Source organism: Euleptes europaea, chromosome 10, assembly GCF_029931775.1.
Source record: "Euleptes europaea isolate rEulEur1 chromosome 10, rEulEur1.hap1, whole genome shotgun sequence".
NCBI classification, from domain to species: domain Eukaryota; kingdom Metazoa; phylum Chordata; class Lepidosauria; order Squamata; family Sphaerodactylidae; genus Euleptes; species Euleptes europaea.
The window spans coordinates 33,888,107-33,910,211 of record NC_079321.1 but is presented as its reverse complement, the minus strand read 5'-3'; the positions used below and the strand labels follow the sequence as shown (position 1 = coordinate 33,910,211).

At 42.7% G+C, this 22,105-nt stretch overlaps 1 protein-coding gene across 6 annotated transcripts in view; it reads left to right on the top strand.

The window, feature by feature from the left end:
• SNTG2 (syntrophin gamma 2) overlaps nucleotides 1-22,105 on the top strand; it is a 329,718-nt gene that overhangs the window by 121,253 nt on the left and 186,360 nt on the right. For 5 of the 6 annotated variants that reach the window (XM_056856443.1, XM_056856445.1, XM_056856442.1 and 2 more), the window contains exon 2: nucleotides 6,764-6,901. In XM_056856443.1, the coding sequence (XP_056712421.1) occupies nucleotides 6,764-6,901 (138 nt within the window). The remainder of the gene's footprint in view (nucleotides 1-6,763; nucleotides 6,902-22,105) is intronic. The other variant, XM_056856441.1, reaches the window with a different exon arrangement.

Genomic DNA, 22,105 nt, shown 5'->3' with positions numbered 1-22,105 from the left:
GAACATTGTATTCTGAATCAGATAAATGCAGACTTGTTATTTCTGAATGGGTTTCTTGATCTCACCGGAACCTTTAGTTACTTAATTCTCATAGTAGGATTTAGAGTTGCCAGCTCTAAATTTAGGGTTGCCAGCTCTGAGATTTTGCGGTGGAGCCTGAGGAGGACGGGGTTTGAGGAGCAGGAGAGTCCACCTGCCAAAGCAGTCATTGTCTTAGGGTTGTCAACCTCCAGGTACTAGCTGGAGATCTCCTGCTATTACAACTGATCTCCAGCCGATAGAGATAAGTACCCCTGGAGAAAATGGCCACTTTGGCAATTGAAATATATGGCATTGAAGTCTCTCCCCTCCCCAAACCCCGCCCTCCTCAGGCTCCACCCCCAAAACCTCCAGGTAACCCTACATTTTCTCCAGGTGAACTGGTCGGTGTTGCCTAGAGATCAGTTGTAATAGTGGGAGATATCCACCCAACACTTGGAGGTTGGCAACCCTAATAGGATTTCATCTCCCTTATGCCACATTAAAGGTAAAGGTCCCCTGTGCAAGCACCGGGTCATTCCTGACCCATGGGGTGATGTCACATCCTGACATTTCCAAGGCAGACTTTGTTTGCGGGGTGGTTTGCCAGTGCCTTCCCCAGTCGTCTTCCCTTTACCCCCAGCAAGCTGGGTCCTCATTTTACCGACCTCGGAAGGATGGAAGGCTGAGTCAACCTTGAGCCGGCTACCTGAAACCAACTTCCGTCGGGATTGAACTCAGGTTGTGAGCAGAGCTTTTGACTGCAGTACTGCAGCTTAACACTCTGCGCCACAGGGCTCCTTATGCCACATTAGAAGGCCCTTATACATAGACTGAAGGTTAGGTGAGTCAAAGGCAGAAGTAGGAGCCTAACATTGATTTTATTGGATTCTGTGTATTTTTTAAAGTTTTCTTAAAAAACAGTAAGATGTTGTATGTGTGTGTGTGGTGTTTGGCACTGTAAAACAATTAAACAGAAAAATATAGAAGGACTTAATTATTTATAAAACCAAAACAGTTTATCTCTGAAGAAAGAATGAAGTAAAGGTCAAAGAGAAGTTTAGTTAGGATTCAGGTGTGATGTCAGGCTGTTGCTACCTTCTGCTGCTTCATCCTCTTGGGCCAGATTGTTCATATGACCTTTTGAATTCTCCGTGACCTTTTTCAGCTTTACCATCTGCCAGGCATCTCATTGATTGGAATTCTATATTAGGTGTCATATATTGTTGCATTAGAAGATGAATGGGGAAACCTGATCACCTTCTTCCTGCGGTATTTAGCTCCATGGTTTAGTTTGGTCACTTTCTTGCTTTGCAAATAGAAAAGTGCAAAGTGACCCTGGAATCAAATGACGGGGTGTTCTTCATGGGTCAGAGCCCTTCTTTTTATGGCACATCTACCTAGCTAAACAAGCTTTTCTTAGGACAGCAACCTTAATAAAACAGTATCTGACAATCTCTAAAATCTCTAAAAATAGTACAAAGCTAAAGGTCTAGGCAAGAGCCTCGTGGCGCAGAGTGGTAAGCTACAGTACTGCGGTCCAAAGCTCTGCTCATGACCTAAGTTCGATCCCAACAGAAGTTGGTTTCAGGTAGCTGGCTCAAGGTTGACTCAGCCTTCCATCCGTCCGAGGTAAGTAAAATGAGTACCTAGCTTGCTGGGGGTAAAGGGAAGATGACTGGGGAAGGCACTGGCAAACCACCCCATAAACAAACGTAAGCCTGAAAATAGCCAAACTAAAAGGTAACCATTTGAGGAAAATGATCTGAAGAAATCTTTCTTGTCCATATTAGAGGAGAAGCAATTGTTGGGGGTGGGATGGCAGGATCATTGTTTTAAGCTGTATTTTGGCATATTTTAGCTATATAGGAAAAGTAGTATAACTGGAAGGGGGCTGCTGTAATTTTACATTGTGTCTGTGCAAATAATGTTGATTTGTGCATTTTTAATTTTGAAAATTAATTATCAGAAGCTCTTTCATAGCAAATATACAGGTTCCTTGATTAGTGAATTGTGTCATATATATGGATGATCTGTCTTTATGCTCAATAACGCTGAGTATTTTTGTATTGACATATTGTAATCTGTTATCCATCATGTCTTAGCTTTCCTATAAGCTTCTCCTGGCAAGTTTCTTGATTATGTGATAGTTTTCAAGGACATCTATTTTGGTGACCTTGAGCTTCTAAATGCTTCCATTTCTTATTTACCTTTGTGATTTTGTAGAAATTTAAAAGAATTCCATGCAAAGGCAAGCTACACTGATTTAAACTTCCAATGTAACCTTTAATATTTAAACAATTTTTGTGCATGTATTGAATTATTTTCTCACCATATTTGAGTGCTAAGGAAGGGGACATTCTTTGGACAAATGATGAATGAAGTCAAAAAGATTATTGGGGGGGGTGTTGAATAACTAGTGATGAAATTCAGATCCTTTCTTAAATACTTCAGGGCCATTTACTGTATCATATTTCTTCTTTGGTGGTTTCTTCCCTGGCATTAGATTACTGAAGCTTTATAAATCATATGCTTGAACACAATAATTTTTGAGACCACACTTGGAATACTATGTTCACTTCTGGTCACCACACCTAATAAAGGATATTGCAGTGCTTGAGAAGGTGCAGAAGAAAGCAACTAAAATGATCTACTTTAGAGTCATTCGCTGCTCTTGAAATTGGGCTGTATCCTATCTCATGGAAGTAGCATTTTAATACCTATCGTTTTACAAAAAGTGACATTCTGAAAGTTCAGTTCTGAGCATGTATTATTGAATTCAAATGTTTGTGTCTGATGTCTTGAGTAGAGAATGGGGTTGACAACAATCAATCATATCTAATTAGCTGGTGACACACTGTGTTTACAGTAATTAAACAAGCCATTACTTCTTACTTTCTCATGATTAAGATCACACAGATTGAGAACCAGCTGTTAATCACTCTTGTTCCAAGGCTAATATCATTAACAGAAAATGCCTACATTATAACCCAGGGCTATTTTTACCAAGGCTTTTAGTTGAGAGACTTGGTATAAGTAATACATGTTATAAGACTGTGTTGAGAACAAGCCATACTAGCCCAGGAAGTGGCTGGAGATCTCCCGCTATTACAACTGATCTCCAGGCAATAGAAATCAATTCCCCTGGAGAAAATGGCTGCTTTGGCAACTGGGCTTTATGGCACTGAAGTCCCTCCCCTTTCCAAACTCCACCCTCCTCACACTCTACCCCCAAATCTCTAGGTATTTCCCAACCTGGAGCTGGCAACCCTACCTCTGCTGCAAAGGTACAAATCTTTTGACAAACTCCAAAGATGCAAAAAAAAAGTTCTGTTGCAGCTATGCAAATTAAATCTTGGGCCTAAACACACTTATACTTAGGGTTGCCAGGTCCTTCTTGGCCACTAGCGGGAGATTTTGGGGGCGGAGCCTGAGGAGGGCATAATTTAGGGAGGGGAGGGACTTCAATGCTATAGTCCAATTGCCAAAGCAACCATTTTCTCCAGGTGAACTGATCTCTATCAGCTGGAGATCAGTTGTAATAGCAGGAGATCTCTAGCTAGTACCTGGAGGTTGGCTACCTTACTTATACTAAGGGCCAAACTAGATGTTACATCATTCATAGGTTGAACCATTGGATAGTGCCTCAATTTTAGAGTTTAATTCAGGCCATTTAAAATGCCACAAAGGCACGATCATGGTTTGGCTTGCAGCAGGACCAGGTACTCTTCTTTCACCCCCTCCCTGCACCCTTTCAAGTGCCAGAACAGCTGTTTTGGCCGTTGAAAAGGATCAGGGAAGGGAAACAAGTTCATCTGGTACTGCTGTGGTGAGGGCATGATCCCCTCATAGCATTTTTAAATGGCTCAAGCTCAGCTCTAAGGTTGCCAGACCTCCCACCAAGGTTGCCTGTAAGACGCCCACCTAGAGCTCCAGCCTCCAGGTATTAGGTGGAGATCTCCTGCTACTACAACTCATCTCCAGCCAATAGAGATCAGTTCGCCTGGAGAAAATGGCAATTGGACCCTATGGCATTGACGTCCCTCCCCAAACCCCACCCTCCTCAGGCTCCGCCCCAAAAATCTCCCCCGGTGGGAAAGAGGGACCTGGCAACCCTACCCCCAACCCCTCCCCTGCTAGTTGCCAGGGAGTACCTGGCAATCCTCTGGCATCCTGGGGTCCAACTTGTGGATAATGTAATGTCTAGTTTGGGCCTAACTACTATGGTTTTTAAGGGTGTTCTCATTCCAAACGTAGGAAAACATAATTGTATTAAATTGAGAATTTGTCAAGCTGTGTAAGGGTCCTAATGACTGAAACTACTATAATTCTGGGCTTTTATAGCAAACAATCTAGATTTCACCTGAAAGCATGGCATTTTGTCCATATGCTGTACCACTATTTCACCAGGTTGCAATTAACTTCTGTAGCCTGTGTGCAATTTTTCGCAAACTTCAACTATGTGTATTCATTTGTAAAGGAATTCTCTTCTAGTAGTTTGCTTTTTCGATAGATACTTGTATTGAAATGTGTATGGCATGTCAATCTCAAATGAATTCAGAAGATTCATTGGGTAAATCTATGAATGATCAGCAATTAATTTCATTATTAGTGATTTCATGATGTTTTTGGTATTGATGTAACTATTATACATTTTGTGTTGTTAAGTGTTCTACTGTACAAGCTGGTATTTTGGAATTTGTTCCCAGTACATATTCCAAGGGAGAAGTAGTTTTCCAGCTGACCCTATTCTATTTGAGTTTAAAGAAAATTGACACTTTTTCACAGAGTTTGAAAGCTTATCAGTTTTGTCTGAGGAGATTGTCATTCTCTGGAAACTATGAAATGTTCTGTGAAAATGTTGTAAATCATGGAGAGCAGCATTTGCAATTACCATCAATCAAAACAGGCAACTTTACTTCCATTCCTGGCATGAGCCCCACATCTCAGGGAGGTTCACAATTTACCTGTTCCTGTGGCAGCTGTTATAGTGTGAACCACCCACCAACCTCACACCCCACTGAGCAATGGCTTTGCCCACTTCCCTGAAATACGGGGCACGTGCCACACTGGGGAACAGTGCTAAGAGCCACAGGTGGCTCCCAAGCTGCTGAGTTAGGGTTGCCATGTCCCTCTTCGCCACCGGCGGGAGGTTTTTGGGGTGGAGCCTGAGGAGGGCGGGGTTTGGGGAGGGGAGGGAATTCAATGCCATAGTCTAATTGCCAAAGCGGCCATTTTCTCCAGGTGAACTGATCTCTATCAGCTGGAGATCAGTTGTAATAGCAGGGGATTGCCAGGGGATCTCCAGCTAGTACCTGGAGGTTATTCAACCAAAGAGCAATTACTATGGCAATATTCACCAAAGGTTATACACAAAAGAACTGAGCCAATTATATTAGATACAATTCCTGTATTTTTTTTTGTTCATTCATAAAAACAATGAACAAAAAAATACAGGAATTGTATCGAATATCATATGCTAAATTCTTTTGTGTATAACCTTTGGTGAATATTGCCATAGTGATTGCTCTTTAGTTGAGTACCTGGAGGTTGGCAACCCTATGCTGAGTGAATATTACTGTTGTTGGACAATGTCCCCGTGTTCCATAAGCAGGTCTTTCTTGGCTGATTCAGCAGGATCTTTTGCTGCACTTTTGCTGCACAATCCCAAATGTGGTGCAGGGGTGCTGATCAGGGTTCTTTGTGTCATTTTATAAGGATTATAAAATGTGGTTGATGTGGGATGTGATTGTGTGTGTGTTAAGTGCCGTCAAGTCGCTTCCGACTCATGGCGACCCTATGAATGAAAGTCCTCCAAAATGTCCTATCTTTGACAGCCTTGTTCAGATCTTGCGAATTGAAGGCTGTAGCTTCCTTTATTGAGTAAATCCATCTCTTGTTGGAATCTTGTTGGGATGTGATTAAATCAATAGAATTCTATTGGAAGCTATTTTGAAGACTTTTAAAAAGCAAGCTGCGCAGAACTAGACAGTGTGCTAAATATGCCTAAAAATGCCAGAGGACTTCCTTGTTGACTTCTGAATGCAGCCTCAGTCTTTGTCATTGTAGAAATTAAGCCACATAATATTATCAGCAGCCTGAGAATTAAAGTATTGAATCAAGAGCTGGTTTAGCATGGTGGATAGAGTGTCAACTAGGACCTGAGACAATTGGATTCAAATCCCTGCTCTGCTATGGAAGCTCACCAGATGACTTTGGGCCAGTTGCAATCTCTCAGCCTGCTAGGGTTGCCAGGTCCCTCTTTGCCACTGGCGGGAGATTTTGGGGGTGGAGCCTGAGGAAGGTGGGGTTTGGGGAGGGGACTTCAGTGCCATAGAGTCCAATTGCCAAAGTGGCCATTTTCTCCAGGTGAACTGATCTCTATTGGCTGGAGATCAGTTGTAATAGTTGGAGATCTGCAGCTAATACCTGGCAGTTGGCAACCCTTCAGCTTACCCTGCCACACCAGGTGGTTTTTGTGAGGATATAGTGTAAGAGAGGAGAACAATGTAGTAATTGGGTCCCATTAGGGAGAAAAGCAGGAGATATGTGTGTGTGCATAAAAGATAACTTTGATAGTTTCCTTCTATTCCTTACCTATTACTATGGCCTTTGTCCAGAAAGATACAAACAACTGCTATTTTGAGCCCATAAGACATGCTTTATAAAGCCATCTTTATCGCTTGTCATTTTTCTCTTGTTCTTGACATCTTTCATTTGTATTTTTATTACTTTGCTTCCACAGACAAAAACTGGTATTGCATTATTATACGACGAAATAACCGAAAACACCTATGAAATCCGACTGAAGCTTACAAAAGAGGTACTAACAATTCAAAAACAAGATGTCATCTGTGTTAGTGGAAGTGATCACAGTGCAAATGTAAGTGCTTCTATAATTTTGTGTTTCCACCATATGTTTTTCTTTCTTGCAAAATTGCCTGAAAGTAAACTGTTCTAAACAGGTAATATAAAAATTATGTCACAGAACTTTTCAGATAGATATATTTAATGTTTTTTTTTACAAAGCAACAGAATTGCTGCATCTTTATAAAACTATACATAGAAATGAATACTTGTATGTATGAACTGATAATATAGTTTCCCATCGTGTTTCCCTCTGTTGATGAAGTGGCTTTGTTATATCGAAATATTTCAGAAAACCTAACATATTCCTTGTAGGACCAACTGTTCATCTGAGTATCATGTACTGATACTCATATGCCTTTAAAGCTTTTCAGTCTCCCGAGGGACTCCATGATATTGCTGCCTTTTCTTTTCCAAATGCCAAGAAATAAACCCTTAGCTATTAAATTTAGCCATGTAGACTCTCTTTCTATTTCAGCTGAAGATAACTCATATACAGTTGAACTTCAGCTAAAGTTAAGGTTGCCAACCTCCAGGTACTCTAAATGAACAAAGTAACCTGTGCTGAAAATAGCGTAGTTGCAACAACAACCGCACGAGGGCTCACACACAAAAGTTCAAGAGTTAATACACAACTTCTGCAAGGTATATTTCCAAAAATGTCTGTAATCTTATCCACAAAATGAATTACATACACAGAAAAATACAGGCATGTGCTTAATTAGTCACCACCAGGAGCTATAACACAGTCCAAGGTAGAAGGAAGCCGTAGCGAGGAAATCCAAATTCCTTTCAGTTTCCAATAATATAAACAAAGTCAGGTTGCATCACCCAAAGAGATCCAAATAACACAAAATGAAATAGCAGAAAAAGTCCTGGCAGAAGTTGTGTATTAACTCTTGAACTCTTGTGTGTGAGCCCTCGTGCTGTTGTTGTTGCAACCTCCAGGTACTAGCTGGAGATCTCCTGCTATTACAACTGATTTCCAGCCGATAGAGATCAGTTCACCTGGAGAAAATGGCAACTTTGGCCATTGGACACTATGGCATTGAAGTCCCTCCCCTCCCCAAACCCTGCCCTCCTCAGGCTCCACCCCAAAAACCTCCTGCAGGTGATGAAGAGGGACCTGGAAACCCTAGCCAAAGTTCAATGAAAAGGACAGGTCTGTGCCAGGAGGTGGGTACAGAGAGAGAAAGAGACCAAGTAACCTGTTCCCTTCAAAATTTCATGTTTTATTTATTTATTAAAAATTGTAATAGTTGTCTTAGCTAAAAGGTTGGCTCCACTAGTGCAAGATGGAGGGGGGGAGTATTGCCCAATTCCTCATCTTGCAAGCCTCCCCCAATATTGCATGATGTCTTGTTAAGAAGTTCCTTGTCCTTCAGCAGAGGAAGAAAGCCTCTGGGAAAGAGGAAGGCAGGAAAAATCTACTTCTTTGAGTTAGGGCCTATCCCTAAAGCATCTGACCCTTTTACTTATGAAAAATAATCCCCCAGATGTCAACAGTGTTCAGTCTAGTTACTTAGTAAGATTCGGTATTCTAGCTGGCTGCATACAAAGGCACTGTGCTGCCTGACCAGCTCCTGAGCACGTAACTTTTATTTATTTTCAATGTTGTTAAATCTGGGTCCAGCTATATCCATATCAGATTACTCAGCTCTGTACCAATCACACAGCAGATATTTGTAGATAGGTCTCTATGGAAGGCACAGCCTGCTTATATAGTTTAGACATCTTTAAATTAAATGTGAAGGCTAGTGCTTAGGGAGATAATGCAAGTTTGTGACCCTTTCCTGAAGCTGAAAGGCAAAGACTGAATTATACCATGCACTTTTGACAGAACTAATATTTATAAAACTTTTGTTTAATGTCATCTGGGAACACTGCAGTGCACATTTCTAGTGCAACTATTTTCTCTCTCATTTACCTGTTTCAGAAAGTCATTTTGGGGAGCAAACTCTGTACAATAGGAATAATTTATCCAAATGTCAAAGGGGACAGCAAGATGTTGTGACGTGGTAAGATGCGTCTCAGTGAACTGAAATGTATTTTTAACAGACCGACTGGCTTCGTATTGAAGGTGTTTTCAACCAAATGAAGCAGCACATGGGTGCATCTTGCACTTTATTGAGAACAAACACAGCAATTAGATTTCTAGCCCATTAACACTAAGTACTATGCAATATTATTCATGCCATTTAGCACTAAATATAATTGCCAACATTTTTTCAGTGTTGTGAGGCTGAATAAACTACATATTTCTGAATACACTTTGTTTTATCAACAATGTTTTTCTTTTGCCAAATATATTTAGTCCTGAACTACATTAGTAGTTATGCACTCCACTGCAGGCCATTTATTGGTCATGTACATATGATGTTAACTACCATTTCCCCATGATTTCATTGTGGGTGCTTTTACATACATCTCTGAGACAAGCTAAAGCACTTCTCAACCTGCATATGATGTGTAAGGAGATGCTCCCATTACTCTAATGCCCTGTTAGTGACATAATTGGGTGGGGTGAAGTGGAGATGGAGCAGTGCTCCACTAAGATGGTAACAATAATCTATGCACTGATTTTGTGGCTGTGGTGGACTGGCTCTATAGTTAATGTTGACAGACCATTTCCGAATATCATTACTAGTCCTGTCTTCTAAATTCGAAGCAAATATAGGTAGCTTCCATTGGCCACTACTTCACCACATTCCACACTTTGCTTTTGGAAACTAACTTTGAGAGATGCACTTTAAAAGTATACTTTTAAATCTTACTGTTAAATGTAAGACCACAGTAACACAATAGCAAACTATTTGCATGTTCAATACGGTTGCCATCCTCCAGGTGCCGCCTGGAGTTCTCCCAGAATTGCAACTTATCTCCAGACTGTATTGATCAGTTCCTGTAGAGAAAATGGCTGCTTTGGGGGGGTGAATTATATGGGATCACATTGCTGCTAAGCTCCTTCCACTCCCCAAACCCTGCCCTCCCCAGGGACCAGCCCCAAATCTCCAGAAATTCTCACACTGGAGTTGGCAACCCTAATTTTGGGCATTCTTAAACTCCAACAGCATTCATTACTGACAATATTGGGAGTGGGGTTAAGAGTTTTTATAAGAAAGTGAGAGTCAGAAGATGTTTTTCCCTCCTTGATGATTCCTCCCATTTCAATTCATTGCAACTTTTCAGCATGGATATTTGAAGGTTAGATGTACTCCAGACTTACAGTTTTCCCCAGTGATATGCCTACATGTCCATAGGAAGGACAAGAGAGGAAAATAAGCTCTTGTTGAATTTATTCCTGTAAATTCAATGCCATGCATAGACGCTGAACATGTAGTGCCTTGTAGTCATACAACTGGAACAATCAAATAAATGTGAAAAAGTCATAAAGATATCAGTTTCTCTACTGAGGCAAGGGCATCCTGAGCTGTGGGTTGTTTTCCTCTCCATCCGGGTAGGCAGGACCAAAACTTTGACTTCCTGTCTCCCTTGGCGGGAAAACAGCCTACAGGAAGCCAGTTTCTGTCCTGCCTAGTCGGGTAGAGCAGGCATCTTCGCACAGCTCTGTGCCACAGATTAGGAATAGAGGATAGAATAGCCTTTCCTTCTTTCTCCCTGTCAGTTTATTTGTGTTTCTTCTATTTCCCTACCTTCCTACTAGCTCTGTTCCTCCCTAGCCTTCTGATCCTCCTTTTCTCTATCTTTCTCCAAGGCTATTATTTCTGGCAAGGTCTAAAATGGCCGACGCCATTAGAGTCAGAGAGGACGACCTCTCTGAGAAAGATTATCAGAGGGGGCTGGTTGAAACCGCCCGAGAGGATCCCGGCTCTCCCAACGGCCGCTCAGTCGGACCATTAGGGAGCTTATCACAGCCGGAGGAAACCGCGCCTGAGGAGCCAGCCCCGGTCCAGCATAAGATTAAAAAGGCGTGAAAAGCTGCGGCGCAACTCCAGGGCACCCGGAAAAGGCGGCGTGGCGCGAAAGGCGGCTCTGGACAGAAAGCCGGGCGCGGAACACCCGACTCTTCTCCTACCTCCGTCCCCAGCGCTAAGGCGTCCTCGGTGACTGCGGTCGCGGCTCCTCAGGCTGGAACGGGTAACATGGCGGCAGCGGGAACCTTCCAGGCGGGAGTTGGCAACCCCCCCCCTTGGCCCTCATCCGCCGGCGGCCGTTTTCTCTCCTGGGAAAATGCAGACGAATTGATTAATTGCGCCTTGCAGCGCCAATGGATGGCTTTTCAAGCTTTTCAAGCCAGAATGCCACCTCCGCCCCCCCCCTCTCCAGGCAAGTTCTATGGGAACAACCATAGCTCCCCCACAGTCAGCGATCACTAATACTATAGAACAATTAGGTGGTCCTAGCACCTCTACTAACCCCAGGACCAATACTTGGCCCACAAAGGCGGCTATGAAAACCAAATTTATAGAACCACTGGAGTCACAAACAGATACTTCTAAATCCCTTAATTCTTCCCTTGATTATGAAGAGGAAGATAAGGAGGAAGGCAAATTTGACTCGGCTGACGAGGTTGATCAACCCACAGAACAGCATAATAGGCTTTACTCTGGGGATGACTATCAGGCCTTACTGGCCAAGGCCATTTTAGCCCTTGACCTTAATGAGGAGGCCAATCCAAACGAGGAACCCAAATCTAACTTAAAGCAGGGTGTCAAGGAATGCTTCCCCAGACATCAACCACAATCTAATCTGGTGCCATTCCCTGAATTTTTTATACGAGCAGTTAGAGAGGAATGGGAAAAACCTGCATCGAATAAACCAGTTCCTCAGTCCATCAAAAAATTATACAACCTCGCACCACATGCCATGAACATGCTCAAAGTGCCATTAGTTGATGCACCAGTGCTCGACTTACAATCCCCGGGCCTTGTCCCAGAGGATGGTGTTGGTTCCCTAAGGGACCAACTCGATAGAAAGTCTGATTTTCTAGCAAGGAAGGCTCATGAGGCCTCGGCCCTGGCCATCCAATCCAGGGCAACCACTTCAATTTTCGCCAGAGCCTCTTACCTCTGGGTTAAGAAAATTATTCAGTTGGTTCCTGAGGACAGCCTCAGAGCCATAGGAGGTCTGGAAAGGGTACTTAGTGCAATAACCCTAATGGCAGACGCTTCTCTGGATACAATGTTCTTTGTAGCTAAATCCATGGCTTCTGTTACCTCCCTTAGGAGAGGTCTTTGGTTAAGGGCTTGGCCAGCCGATTTTAAAGCCAAAACCACCCTCATGTCTTACCCAGTAAAGGAAGGTCGTCTATTCGGAGAAAAGCTAGACAGCATCTTGGTTGAGACCAAGGATAAAAAGCAGGTTCTCCCAACTCAACTCAAAAAGGAAAACAGGTCTTCCTTATATCCTTCCTTTCGTGCCTCAAAAGTCCAGCCTAGATTTAGAACAGACTATAGGAGAGGTTCATGGGGACCCACCAGGGGTACATGGGGCAATAGCCGTTCCTTTCGTAGAGGAGGACGGTTTCAAATATCCCAAGGGTTCCAACCCAGATCAGACAAAGCAGATCGCTTCCCCAAAAACAATCCACAGTGACGCCATTCACCCCCAGATAGGAGGGAGACTGCAATACTTCACCACAAGGTGGGCTCTGTCCAATCCGGACAAATGGGTCTCCAAAATCCTGTCTCAGGGTTATCTCCTGGAATTTACCAGGCACCCCATAAACAGATTTCTTCGCTCCCCGATATCTTACAGAAAAGGAAAACACCACAGAACATTAACAGCCATTCAACACCTGCTCAAGATTGGTGCTATCGAACCGGTTCCCACTCATCAAAGATGCCAGGGAATGTACTCCATTTTCTTCACTGTCCCGAAGAAGAACGGGGACTGGAGGGCCATCTTGGACCTAAAATACATCAACAAGAGGATGGCCCACCGACATTTCCGCATGGAAACGGTCAAGTCCATAGTGGAGTCCCTTCTCCCTGGCACCTTTATGACTGCTTTGGACCTCACCGAGGCTTATCTACATATCCCTATCCACCCCTCCCACAGACATTTCCTACGCTTTGCCTTCGGCACGAACCATTACCAATACAAAGCCCTCCCATTCGGCCTGACATCAGCTCCGAGGGTCTTCACCAAGACCCTCGTCACAGTCATAGCGACACTCAGACAAGAGGGAGTCCAGGTACACCCGTACCTGGACGACATCCTAATCTGCGCACCAGACCCGAGCACATCACATTCACACACAGCCAGAGTCATTCAAGTTCTCCAGGAACATGGCTATCTGGTCAACTTTGCCAAAAGCTCACTCCAGCCATCCCAGGTCATGACACACCTAGGGGCTACTATCAACTCCAAAACAAATTCGTTATCCCTTCCAAAAGAAAGGATAGACAAACTGATGTCAATAGCAGTCAACACAGCCAAATTAAAGTCCACCAGACTCATGTCCTTGGCCAAGCTCTTGGGACTAATGGTAGCATGCATATCCATAGTGCCATGGGCCCAATTTCATTCACGCCCCCTACAGTGGATGCTTCGCCCGCATCAAGCAGACATAACAAAGAAAAAAGTAAAAATGGTACCCATTACCTACGAGGTCAGAAGGAGCCTCCTATGGTGGTCTTCCAAAACCAATCTCCGCAAGGAGACGCAGTATATACAGATAGAGACTCTACAGGTTTTCACAGATGCCAGCCTAACGGGTTGGGGGGCAACCCTGGGAGATCACATAGCCCAGGGGAGATGGTCACAACAGGAAGCTCGGCTCCACATCAACATTCTGGAGTTCAGAGCAGTGGGTCTGGCCCTCAAGACATTCGCAACCCAACTAAGGAATCACCATGTCCTGATAAGGACCGACAATGTTTGCACGAAGTCTTACATCAACAAACAGGGAGGGACCAGGTCGTCCTCTCTACACAGGGAGGCAATGATAATCTTCTCCTGGGCCCAGAGAAACATACCCTCAATTCGGGCAGAACACATAAAGGGCACACTCAACACACAAGCGGACTGGCTGAGCCGTCGGTACGTAGACGAAGGAGAATGGGCCCTAGACCGCACAACCTTTCATCTAATCACACAAAAATTTGGCATCCCCTCAGTAGATCTATTTGCCTCCGGGTCAAACCATCAGGTACCAAGATTCTACTCAAGGTATTATCACCCAAAAGCAGAAGGCACGGACGCTTTCCTGAGCGATTGGCCCCACGAATTGCTTTACGCCTTCCCTCCAATACCCATCCTACCCAAGGTGCTGCGCAAAATCCACCAGCAAAGGGCCAATGTCATAGTAATAGCCCCATTCTGGCCACGCAGACCATGGTTCGTCACCTTAAAAAGAATGTCATACCAGGAACCATGGCAGATTCCAACGGAATTGGCAACACTGCGCCAGGGACCGATAACTCATCCAGACCCTCAGTGGTTCTGCTTGACCGCCTGGCACTTGAGAGGAGGTCCCTATTAGATCAAGGTTATTCTGAAGAGGTGGTTAATACCATCATAGAGGCCAGGAGACCTTCCACCAGACGTATCTATAACATGTCTTGGAAGGCCTTTGTCAGATGGGCGCGGAGAAAACACTTCAATCCTTTACAGCCAGGCATTCCAGCTATCCTAGAATTTTTGCAGGAAGGAGTCAGACAAAAACTTTCCTCCTCTACACTGAGACGTCAGGTAGCGGCTCTAACAACAGTAGTACCCTTTTTAGAAGGAGTTGTCACCTCCCAACACAGGCACATTACAGCGTTCCTAAAGGGAGTTTCACAAACTCAACCACCCGTGGTTCACAGATTCCCTTCCTGGAATCTTAACCTGGTTCTAAACGCCCTCACCGCTCCGCCTTTCGAGCCCCTTAGAACGGTGCCCCTGAAGTTCCTTCGTATGAAGGTACTCTTCCTCACTGCCATAACATCAGCGAGGAGGGTATCCGAGCTCAGAGCCCTGTCCATTCGAAAGGGACTATGTACCTTCCACAAAGAAAAGGTTGTACTCATTCCAGACCCCACCTTCCAGCCGAAGATGAACTCAAGCTTTCATAGAAGTCAGGAAATCTGTTTGCCATCGTTGTGTCCCAAACCCTCAGGTTCAAAAGAAGCCACTTGGCATTCCCTAGACCTGAGAAGGGCCCTTCGCATCTATATTCACAGAACAGCTGAATTCAGACAATCGGACTTCATGTTCATCGGTATTTCCAATCCCAAAAAAGGTCAGAGAATGTCAGCGGCCGCCATTAGTTACACCATTAAGCTGTGTATCTCTGAGGCATATAAAGCCAGTAAAGTCCCTGTACCAGGAGGCATTACGGCACATTCCCTTCGCAGTGCAGCCACCACGGCTGCATTCGACAAACAGGCTTCAGTCGACGAAATCTGTCGTGCTGCAACCTGGTCCTCAGTATCAACCTTTATTCAACACTATAGGATTAATATGTGGTCATCGGCACAGGCAGCCTTTGGCCGTAGAGTCCTGCAGAGTGTTGTAGAGTAGTGAAGTACCCACGCTTCCTGGGAGCTCTATAAAGTCCCACAGCTCAGGATGCCCTTGCCTCAGTAGAGAATAGAGCCTTGGATACTCACCGTGAGGGCTTATTCTCTCCTGAGGCGAAGGGCATCCTGCCCCACCCGGGGATGTTCACAAGGTACACCTTAGATAACTTACTTACATAAGCTAAGGTTTCTCCATCACTATCAAAATGACAAATTTCAAATAAGGGATTACATAATCCGTGAAAGTCTCAAGGAAAAATTCAAATCACAACCTTTTAGCCGCTAGATAGTATTAAAACCAGTTATTATAGTTCATGTTGTTCCTATAGTTCATGTTGTTCACACATTTTGTTCAAATTAACACCGTTCTTGGTGAGTGTTCTCGTTACTGTCAGTTTAGCTAGTCTAGACGGTAACTGGCTTCCTGTAGGCTGTTTTCCCGCCAAGGGAGACAGGAAGTCAAAGTTTGGTCCTGCCTACCCGGATGGAGAGGAAAACAACCCACAGCTCAGGATGCCCTTCGCCTCAGGAGAGAATAAGCCCTCACGGTGAGTATCCAAGGCTCTATTCTCAACACCTTGTTTGTATATTCTACCATTTTGGATATAAAGTTACTAAAGTTCACAGTCTTTCGTTCAACTTCCCAGACTTTTTCCTGTAATCAGGCTCAGAACTAAAATAGTGAACGTTATTTCTGTATTGTACAAAATTATATTATTTTTGTTTTTGTCTCCCATTTAATTTCTTGTTTGTTCTGCTTTACTCTTTTCTTTTCACATAGTGTCCTGCTCTTCCTCTTCCTCCATCTTCTTTTCCATACCAGCAATGTCAATATAACATTTACCAAGGAATTCATTACTACTTGGTGGTAATCTTTTCAGCCAGAAAATTAATCTCTCTGTTTCCCACTCACCCTTATAATCCTAAATATTTCGCCTGCAGCCTCCTGCCCCTTTAATTTATCACTTCAGCTTCTTTTCAACCATTACCGCTGTGCCATACAACTTGTGTCCAACCAAACCAAATGTTACTTGTATCACGGCCTATAAGGTACTAAAAACCCTGGTTGTTTTTTTTATTTGTTTGGTGTGTGTTTTTTGTCATTAAAGGAAAGCATTACATGATTTTTTTCCTTGCTGCCTTAGGGGTAAGACATTAAATCTCATTCTCTTGTCTTATTGGCTTAGGGAATGCATATTGTAGGAGTCAATGGGGGAGGTAAAATAGGCCATCCTGTTTCAGTATCCAGTGGTAGTGAGAAGAATTCTCATCATGAGAGAAATCTCCCTGCCTAAGTCTATAAGAGAGGGCCATCCTTCTTGGACTCTCACCCTGTTTAGATCTTTGGCTAGTTCTTTGAGGTAGGGCCTCCTTATGTTCTAACGAGGATATGAGGAGCCCTGCCTTGATACTAAGCAAACTGATTATGTAGACTTCGGGTGAAAATTACAACTAAAGACAAGAACTTCAATCGTTACACTATAGCTAGATTATCCCAAGTAGGGTCCTCTTAACATTGCATGGCTTATTCATTAGTTTATCTAGCTTGGGAACCTTGTTTCTATTTGTTGTACCCAGGCATAAAATGAAGGTCAGAGGAAGAGAGTTGGTATGGTCATGAACAGGTGGGGACAGAAGTCTTTATCCAGGCTAAGAGGCAAATGGACCCATTTAGTTTTTTAAATATTTAGGCATTTATTTCCATCATAATGCATCTTGTTAAACCCATTATCAATTTGCAACTAAATCAGCAGAATTAGCTCATTAGCAATTATTTGTTTTGTTTTTTCAATAGAGGAAGCCAATATATTCCTGCTGCCCTTAAGGTCTTTAACGCCAAAGTCAACGTGCAATTGCTGTATGGTATTCCTGTCTGGATTAGCGCACTAGGTTTTCCACTGGAACACACCCAAGCCAAATTTCTCAGAAAAATAAGAGGTATGCCCTGTTGTGTCCCATATGCCGCATTGTGCTTGGAAACTGGCCAAATGCTACTTGAAACAAGAGCGTGGCTCATGACTATAAAATTCTGGTTACGCCTCCATTTTAAGGCAGATCCCTCTTCCCTTATCTACTATGTGCTCATGGAGTCACATGCTTCTAAGTGACTTCAACATATTGAGAGCAAAATTAAATCTATTGGCTTTAACCTCAACTCCTTGCTTATGCTTACTGAGGCAGAAGCTTTTCAAAGGACAAAATGCAGACTCTTAGATATAGGACTTCAAGGCCTAAACAGCTCTGCTAATAAAACATGCTTCCCATCAAATTTAGGGGTACCTTTTGATGTTTATCAGCCCTCCCCATACTTATCTCACCTGTGTGATCCGTCTCAACGTAGAGCCATTTCTCTGGCCAGATTTAATGTTTTGCCATCTGCGCTACTTGAAGGCAGATTTCGGAAAATTCCTCTGTCTGACAGGCTTTTTCCTTGTGGCAACAATTGTATTGAAACAGTTGTTCATGTCTTTTTTATTGTAGTTTCTACACAGAATCTCATAACGAACTTTTAAGCCCCCTGTTGGTTAATAGACAGAAAGTCTCAGATTCTTTTAATGTTTCCTATTTATTGAACAACCTTTCGCCCCATATATTGGAGACGGTGGCACAGTTTTTAAAGTTTGTTTTAAAAGCCCGCCAAATGGTTAATTAGATGGCAGTATCAACAAACAGCCCTATTTGATGTAACTGTCTTTTAACTATGCCATAAAGGGCACTTTTTAATATCTCCATTCCTTTTGTACCCTTTTTGTATTATGTTTTTATGCCAATAAATGAATGAATGATGATGATGACCCATTTAGTTGGTGGGAACAAGTTTGAAACCAACCAAACCACTTTTACATGTCCTTGAACTTACAGAAAAGCCCTGGATAACTTGCTCTAATATACTAATAGCAGAAGCCTGACAAGGTGGGCTGAGCCAACTATTTAAGTTTTTGAACAAGTGAAGGCTACGATTCGCTAATCAGATAAGCCATGCCATTCTGTCTAAACTGCTTTGTTAATCAGGTGAAAGCAATGCATTACATTGAAGGAGCTTTTACCTAAAGTCACAATAAAGCTGGGCATCTGCTCCTCTGTAGTCCCAAAGATCTTTTTACATGGTCAGGAATTGTAACGGAATCTTATGTAGAGTTAATCTAAATCCAGTGATTTCAGTAGTTGTATACTAGAGTAATTTTGGCAGAGGATTGCACTGTTAGAGAGAAATCATATCAGAAGTGAGGTCCAATAGGGCTTGATCCCAGGAAAGAGTTATTTGGATAGCAGCCTTACAGGGCTGTCTTAAGCAGAGTTGCACCCTTTGGGGTCTGTTGAAGTCATTGTATCAAATGGCACTGTTATTCTATTATGTTCAGCCAGCGGGGTCTACATCTTGAGCAGAGACACTTTCTACTATAATATTGTAATAAAACCCTCTTTGCAAACACTTCTCAAAAGTGCAGATCAAACACTGAGCATGTAAGGAATTCCACTATTTGAAACCATGATGAAAGTTTTGGGTTTATTATCCAAACTAGATGAAGGTTTTTGTAGCTCTTATGAAAGGATAATGACTTTCACAAAGCAGGATGACAAAAGAGGCAAGGCAGATTTCCAGAGAAGGGAGAAAATGCACCTGAGGTATAGCCAATAGTCTAGCTGAGAGAGGAAACAATTATCACCTAAAGATAAAAGAAAGAAAGTAGAATATCATTAATGTTGCAAGCTTGTAAAACATTCAGGGAAACATAAATCATTAATAAAAGTAGAATTGATCTGCAGCTGTCTACAGACCTATAAATTACGGACATAGAATTGTCATCCTGTTATAAACATTGATACAGAATTCTACAAAAAGGGTGCAGTCCAAAGACTTTGGCATAGACCTATGCTGCACATGTGCTTCAAGCTACAGCCGTCACTTCTATTGTTTGGGGGGTAGGATTAACCCCCTTTTTTAGATTTCAAAATTTTCTGCAAACCTGGGGTGTTTTTCCAGTTTGTGGAAAGATCTTTCTTGTCTGTTCATGGCTCTAGTCTCTGGATTAAATATCCACTGATAGGGCCACATTGATAATTAGACATATTAGATTGATAATTAGATATATATGTAATATAGTAGCTGGCATTATATCCTGCAGAGAACCTGTGAATTAAGCCTATGAATAAATGTCACCATTTGAAGGCTAAACATCACAATATAGTTACCATGTTCCACAGGGACATGGTTTTCACACAGTACCTATAATGTGTGGGAGACAGACTAGTCGCTATATGGATACCCTAAATTACATGTAGAATTTCCTCCAATACCACTGAGAAAAAGTGTAGAAGCTGAAAACTAAGGCCAACAATGATAAACAATAAGCTGATTCTGGACACATTTTAAACTTACAATTGCTCCACTGGCTGATGTTCAAAATATTGAATAGATATGAAATTAGCATTCTGATCAGGTGTTCTGTTCATTAAAAAAAACCCTGCTCTCCAAGTTTGGCTGTTCTGTTTCCAGTGGACATAATGAAAGATTGGTTGATGTATTAAAGCATAACAATCAGGTGGATAGGTGGGGGTGGGGAAAGGAATTGGGTACAGCTGGATTTGGAAGATAGAAATGGGTGGTTTGTAAAGAATAACAGGGGAGGGGGGGATCTCCTGTTTCTCCCTCCTGCCTATTCCTTTGATACCATCCTCCTGACATGCCTGACATCATACTGAACTTTGTTGAGATTGAGTAGGGAGCCCTTTCCCTTCCTCTGTCAGACTCTCTGCCACTCTGCACTTTGACAGAGCACCAACAAGGTGCCAGGAACCTCAATTCATTACCCCCAGTAGCTGAAGGAAAATTTCTGTAAATTTCAGCGTCATGGCCACCAGTTAGAATGTGGGCCTTGCAGCTGTGCACTGCTCTCACACTGCCATGCGTGTATAGAAGTTTTCATGTGTGGTTCTGCTGCACCCTTTCAGGTGGGCTCACTTGCAGTGTTGTTTTGGAGAACGAAAGGGAGAGACACACGGATACCACCATGAACTATTTGGAGGAAAGGTGCAACATAGATAAATGGGTGCCTCAGAGATTTAAGGAACAAAGAGATGAAAGGAACTAAGGGTAGAACTATGATAAACGTTATGAACATCAAAGTACTGGAGTGCACCCTGCAAGATATATAAAGGTCTCAGTTGGACAGGTAACATTCAGATCCTTTACAGTGTTTTAGAAAGGTATAAGATACATAATCTATGACAACCTTTGTACAAATGAAATATGGCGGGGGAATTGGATTTGTGCCTGTTTGACCTGTTCCTGATGTATTCGTGATACCCCAAGTTACATAGAGCCTGAACTGCAATTTTGTACCTCCCTTTTTGCAGGGTACATTTAGTTTATTCATTGCTTATATTTGTGGAAAGCGTGTGGGGATATGTGTGCATAGTTCCCTGTGTACAAATTCCCATGAATACCTGCATTTCAGTGGGAAAGCACAACCTGTTCCTCAGGGGCAGACTGGCTTTTAAATTACAGGAAAATTTCCTGGTGGGCCACTGCTCTAGAGAGCTGCTGGTGGCCAGGAGCAAAACAGCCTGACCCCAGCAACTTTTCTGATGCTTCAAGGGCCACATGATTGAGAACCTTCATTAGCTATGACAATTGGTTTCAGTTCACCAATTGTCTTCTCCTGCGCTGCTGGGAGGAGAACGCAATGGGTAAGCTAATGTCCATTTTTGACCCATTGAACTGAGTGGCCCTGAAGCACTGGTGTATCTAGCACAGGACCATTTTCACTTTGCAGTCCATTCCTGCTGTGTATGTTCATTTCTACCCTGTTCGACAATTTTAAAGACTGATCAAAAATGACCTGGAACTCAGGGCATGGGAGAATGCCCTACATAAATGGTATCTATGGTTCTGGGGTACACATGGATTGAACATGTGGAACATTTGCTGAGACTGAAGATCCTTCGACTATAATCCTATGCATCTTTATTTTTTTTTTTTTAACAGAAAACAGAAAACAGAACCTTTATTGGCATTAACATTAACAAAGCAAACATGCAAAGCAGCTAGACATGGATCCAAAAAGAATGAATACACAGTTCATCGGCAAATATTATAATAAACAATTAAATGAGGGTTCCCCTCCTTCTTTCTCCCTCCTTTAGGACCTTGGCCAGGAACTCGGCTACTTGAGTGGTAACTTCAAAGCTTTAAATGGGCTATGTTTCCAGTAGTCATTGCAATAGTAAATTGAGGAAGGGAGCTAATTAAGCTGCATCAAAGCTGTGTGAAAAGTGGACAGTACAAGAGAATGTGTTGTATTGTGTCAGGTTCTTTGCATTGACACCTATAACATCTTGCTTCACGTGGTATTCCCTTGTATCTACCACTAACAACAGCTGAAGGGAATATATTAAATCTGGCCAACAAAAATGCTCTACGGTGAGAGGGTATAATTAAGTTAAAAAAATACTGGGCCATAGAATTTGTTTGATAAGAAAGGCCTAAAAAACGAGGGGAGCAGATACCTTCAGCACCGGCTTTTATTATTTGGGAATCACTGTCCCATATCCTTTTTTGGATTGTCCTAAAAATATATAATTCACTGGAATTGGACAAGGAATCAAGATCAATCCCGAGTGATCTGATCCTATTTAAGATAAGCCGAGACCATCTAGAAACAGTTGAGTCAGTATGTAAAGCTGCCAATAAACTACTTGGGGGGGATCGAAAATGAGAGCGTAACCAGTATTTGATTGTAGTGATCCAA